This window comes from Oncorhynchus masou, chromosome 1 (genome assembly GCF_036934945.1).
Source record: "Oncorhynchus masou masou isolate Uvic2021 chromosome 1, UVic_Omas_1.1, whole genome shotgun sequence".
Taxonomy (NCBI): domain Eukaryota; kingdom Metazoa; phylum Chordata; class Actinopteri; order Salmoniformes; family Salmonidae; genus Oncorhynchus; species Oncorhynchus masou.
In genome coordinates, this window is record NC_088212.1 from 50,337,327 (window position 1) to 50,341,164 (window position 3,838).

A 3,838-nucleotide genomic window follows, 5' to 3' on the forward strand; every position below is an offset into this window, starting at 1 on the left:
CCATCCATGTGTTTGTCAGTGAAGCTAGCTAGCAGCAGGCATGCTACAACAAGCTAAATCAGTTGATGAAATCCCTGGAGACCGATATACTTGCACATAATTTGGGCAGGAGAAAGATAAATGTTGTTTTTACAACTTTCCCAACACCTTTTAGAGTGTGCGTCTGTTCCAGTGCCCGTGTTTAATAGCGAATGAGTCATGCACAAGACCAGTTGAGACCATGCTCGCAAACAGATTTTGAAATATTGATAAGTAGCAGTTGGGACCTAGAGCATGCATTGTCTCAATGTTGATTTTGGCCAAAATAATTTCAGACTCGAGTGTTCACGATCGAACACAACAGCAAGAGGCCACTCAATAATGGGCTTAGGGGCCAAGCATTCGATTTATGATTCAGCCTATGACTGTGGTAGATAGTATTTCATTGCACCCTAGCGGTCATAGGCAACAGGACCATATTCTGCATTATGAATTCACGTTTTCCCTTTGTCACATCCCTAGTTTAGGTGCTCACCAGGTGGGGGTGAAGGTCCAGCTCCGCAAATGAGTCGCTGGTGAAGACTTTCTCCTTCAGCTGGGTCACAGCAGGCCTGCAGTCACAGCCAGTGAAGGGGTTAATACTAACCAAACAACATTTCACTAAACAGGAGTAACAAACCCTCTAACCCTACACCCAAGCTTGTTTTTTCTTAGACTGTACTACTATCATGATAAATAATTGTATTTGTAGTAAGTCTTGGACCTTAGACATGTTTTCAGCAAACCATTAGTGGTGTATAGAAAGTAGACTATTTGAATAAAGGCTTGATTCAAGATCGAAACCACATAGGTCAACAGCCAGGTGCAGCATTACCAACTCAACACCCTCCCATCGTCATTAAAGAACTTACCTGTGGATGTCTGGGATATCTGGGTTATTTCTAAAGAGGGACGAAGTCTTTATGAACACACAGTCCTCTCCTCCTTTGTGTTCCCCACCATGTTTACTTTTTGGAGTCATTTTTGTCTGGGCTTTGAATCTCTGGGCAGGTTTTGGGGCCTCAAGGGACAAGGCTTTGGCTGCATCCTTTGGTGCTGGCTTTTGGACAGGGTTTTTATGGGTTGGTACATCCTCTTCTTCCATGTCCTCGGGGGGCTGTTGGTCCTTGGTCTTAGGCCCATTGAGCTGTTGTTTATTAGGTAACCCTTTCTGTATTCCTGAGTATTTTCGTTTCTGTGCTTTTTTCTGGAAATTAAAACAAAAACATGTCATATCTATTCAGAGATGAACTGAGAACAAGGTAACAGAAGGAGTTAGGTAGTTTGCAAGTGCTGTGCTGACAATGATTGGTCAACCTTGCCGGATTCAGTGGGGTTGGGTTAAATGTGGTAGGTAGACACATTTCAGTTTAAGGAATTCAGTTGTACAACTGGCTAGTTATCCCGCTTTCCCAAGTACAATGATTTCATCCATGGAGTTGAGAGCAGACCAATTATAAATAAAATAAAACTGACTCGCTATGCAGCCGATATTTTCAAAATGTAAACCCTTATCATGTTCTTATGTTTGTCCTCTGTTGCTTAATGCCACCGTTTGCTGAAACCATACTTTATAATAAAACGTTAATCAAATATAACCTCAGCGGGAATGTTCATTCACGTGCCAATTTAATCTCAACAAGTAAACAGTCGATTGTTGTATTTGATTCACGTTTTATTAAAAAAAAAGTATGACTTCAGAAAACAAATAAAGGCACACAGAGGAAAACATAGGTACACTGTATGAGCAACTGCATAGCGAGTCGGAGGTTCATTTAAAAAAAATGTATAGTTTGTACTCAACTCCGTGAATAAAATCACCGTGGAGTTGAGGTACTTGGCAAAGATTTAACAAAACTCGTGGCATTGTTGTGACCGGAGTTTACCTACCAAAGCCCATTTTTCCTGAGACGTTGGTCTCTGATAACTCTTCGAGTGACATGCTGGAGCTGAGTCAGACGAGAGGTTCAACATCAACGTATCCTCTGCCATGGTGACTGGTGGGATGCGATACACGTCCCTCTGCAACACACACAAAAATAATCCCATAGCTAGCTAGTTGTACATGTCTGCTACAGCTAAATGTAACATTATGACATCATGTGAATGTAAAGTTAATCCAAATGTGTCAGTCCTCGGCATTACATGTTACCTTTACCAGTCTAATGCAATGATCTGAGGCATCGATTCACACGTGTGTGCAGTTAGCTAACTTAGCTAGCTAGCTATTGATTTAACTAGTTAAGACATTGAAAACGTGTACTGCTAACGTTACCCTGAAAGTCTTCCCCCTCCACGTTGGTCTCACAAATAATATAGTGCTGCAATTAGTCGACTGAATTTCAATTTACCCACAATAAGTCCAAAAAACGTTTTTGTTGTTTTTAGATCAAGCATGAATGTCCTGGATTTGGGTAACTTCCCTTTCCAACGTCACTTCCTTGGGCGTTCCCTTCTGTTCAAGAGCATCGATTTTGACCAAAAGCTAGACGGGACCACATGTCTAGACGGGATACAGCTTTTGTCAAATTTACATCAAAAGTTGATAAACAAATAAAATAGCTAACCCAAACCCGTTTCCTAACATTGACCTAATTATCCTAACCTTTTGCGTAAGTTATCCTAAACCTGCTACTAACCAATCAGTATAAAATCTAATGAAGAATCTTCAAAAATTGCTTTAACCCACCTGTATTCTGGCTCTGGCCCAACCAATGGGTGCGCAAAATACCGTCTGGAGTAAGCCAAATAAAAATGTGATTAACATTTTTTTCTTTACATTTTCAAACAATCCATTTATATTTTGCAATGGGGCTATTACATTTGGGTGATTTTTTTCTCGCCTGAGTAGCCTCGTTTTGCTGCAAAAAATTAAATTAAACCATCGAGTGTCCAGCAGAATAAAACACAATGTCACATACAGATGGCCTTGTCAAATAATTAACATCCAATCACATTAACCATTACTCTCTCGCGGGAATTCCACTAACGGTCCATATGTAGCCAAACGTAGCTGATGCTCATGGTGGTGTCTGTACTGATGGTGCAAAAGCCATGACAGGGAGACATACAGTAGTGGAGTGGTAATGCGCGTGCATCCCGACGCCACTTGGGTACACTGCAGCATCCACCGAGAGGCTCTTGCTGCCAAAGGAATGCCTGACAGCTTGAAAGACGTTTTGGACACGACAGTGAAAATTGTTAACTTTTTTAAAGCAAGGCCCCTGGTGTATTTTCTGCACTATGCAATGATATGGGCAGCGACCATGCAACGATTTTACAACATACAGAAGTGCGCAGTATTGACATGTTGTTGTTTTTTTGAGAGAGGAGCTTAAAGTTTTCTTTACTGACCATAATTTTCACTTGTCTGAACGCTTGCATGATGACAAGTTTCTCACACGACTGGCCTATCTGGCTGATGTTTTTCTCACCTGAATGATCTGAATCCAGGATTACAGGACTCTCTGCAACTATATTCAATGTGTGGGACAAAATTGAGGCTATGATTAAGAAGTTGGAGCTCTTTGTCTGCAATAACACACAGGTCTTTCCATCATTGTATGATTTTTTGTGTGCAAATTAACTCAAGCTTACAGACAATGTCACATTTGATAAACAAGGCCTCCATATTTACCGAGCCCTCCATATTGTTACAAAATTTGAGAGGCACATTGCAATGTGGTAGGGTCTCTGCAAGCCTCCGGAGGTTTCGCAATTGCGTCACTCCATCCATACGGCGCCTCCGACCACATTTCAGATCAAGCATGCATTGGCTCTTACATGCCACTATCAGAATATGAAGATTGCATCGGAGAGA

The 3,838-nt window shown here is 41.3% G+C and overlaps 1 protein-coding gene across 3 annotated transcripts in view; it reads right to left on the bottom strand.

The window, feature by feature from the left end:
- The window catches only part of ddx31 (DEAD (Asp-Glu-Ala-Asp) box polypeptide 31), a 67,700-nt gene extending 65,240 nt beyond the window's left edge, over window positions 1-2,460 (bottom strand). Inside the window, exons 1-4 of one of the 3 annotated variants that reach the window (XM_064974067.1) lie at window positions 2,370-2,460; window positions 1,909-2,040; window positions 891-1,225; window positions 515-590 (exon numbers count right to left, since the gene is read on the bottom strand). In XM_064974067.1, coding sequence (XP_064830139.1) covers window positions 515-590; window positions 891-1,225; window positions 1,909-2,010 — 513 coding nt within the window. In that variant the 5' untranslated portion in view covers window positions 2,011-2,040; window positions 2,370-2,460. Of the gene's footprint in view, window positions 1-514; window positions 591-890; window positions 1,226-1,908; window positions 2,041-2,293 lie in introns of all 3 variants that reach the window. The other 2 variants (XM_064974053.1, XM_064974059.1) reach the window with 2 other exon arrangements.
- Window positions 2,461-3,838: the final 1,378 nt, after the last annotated feature.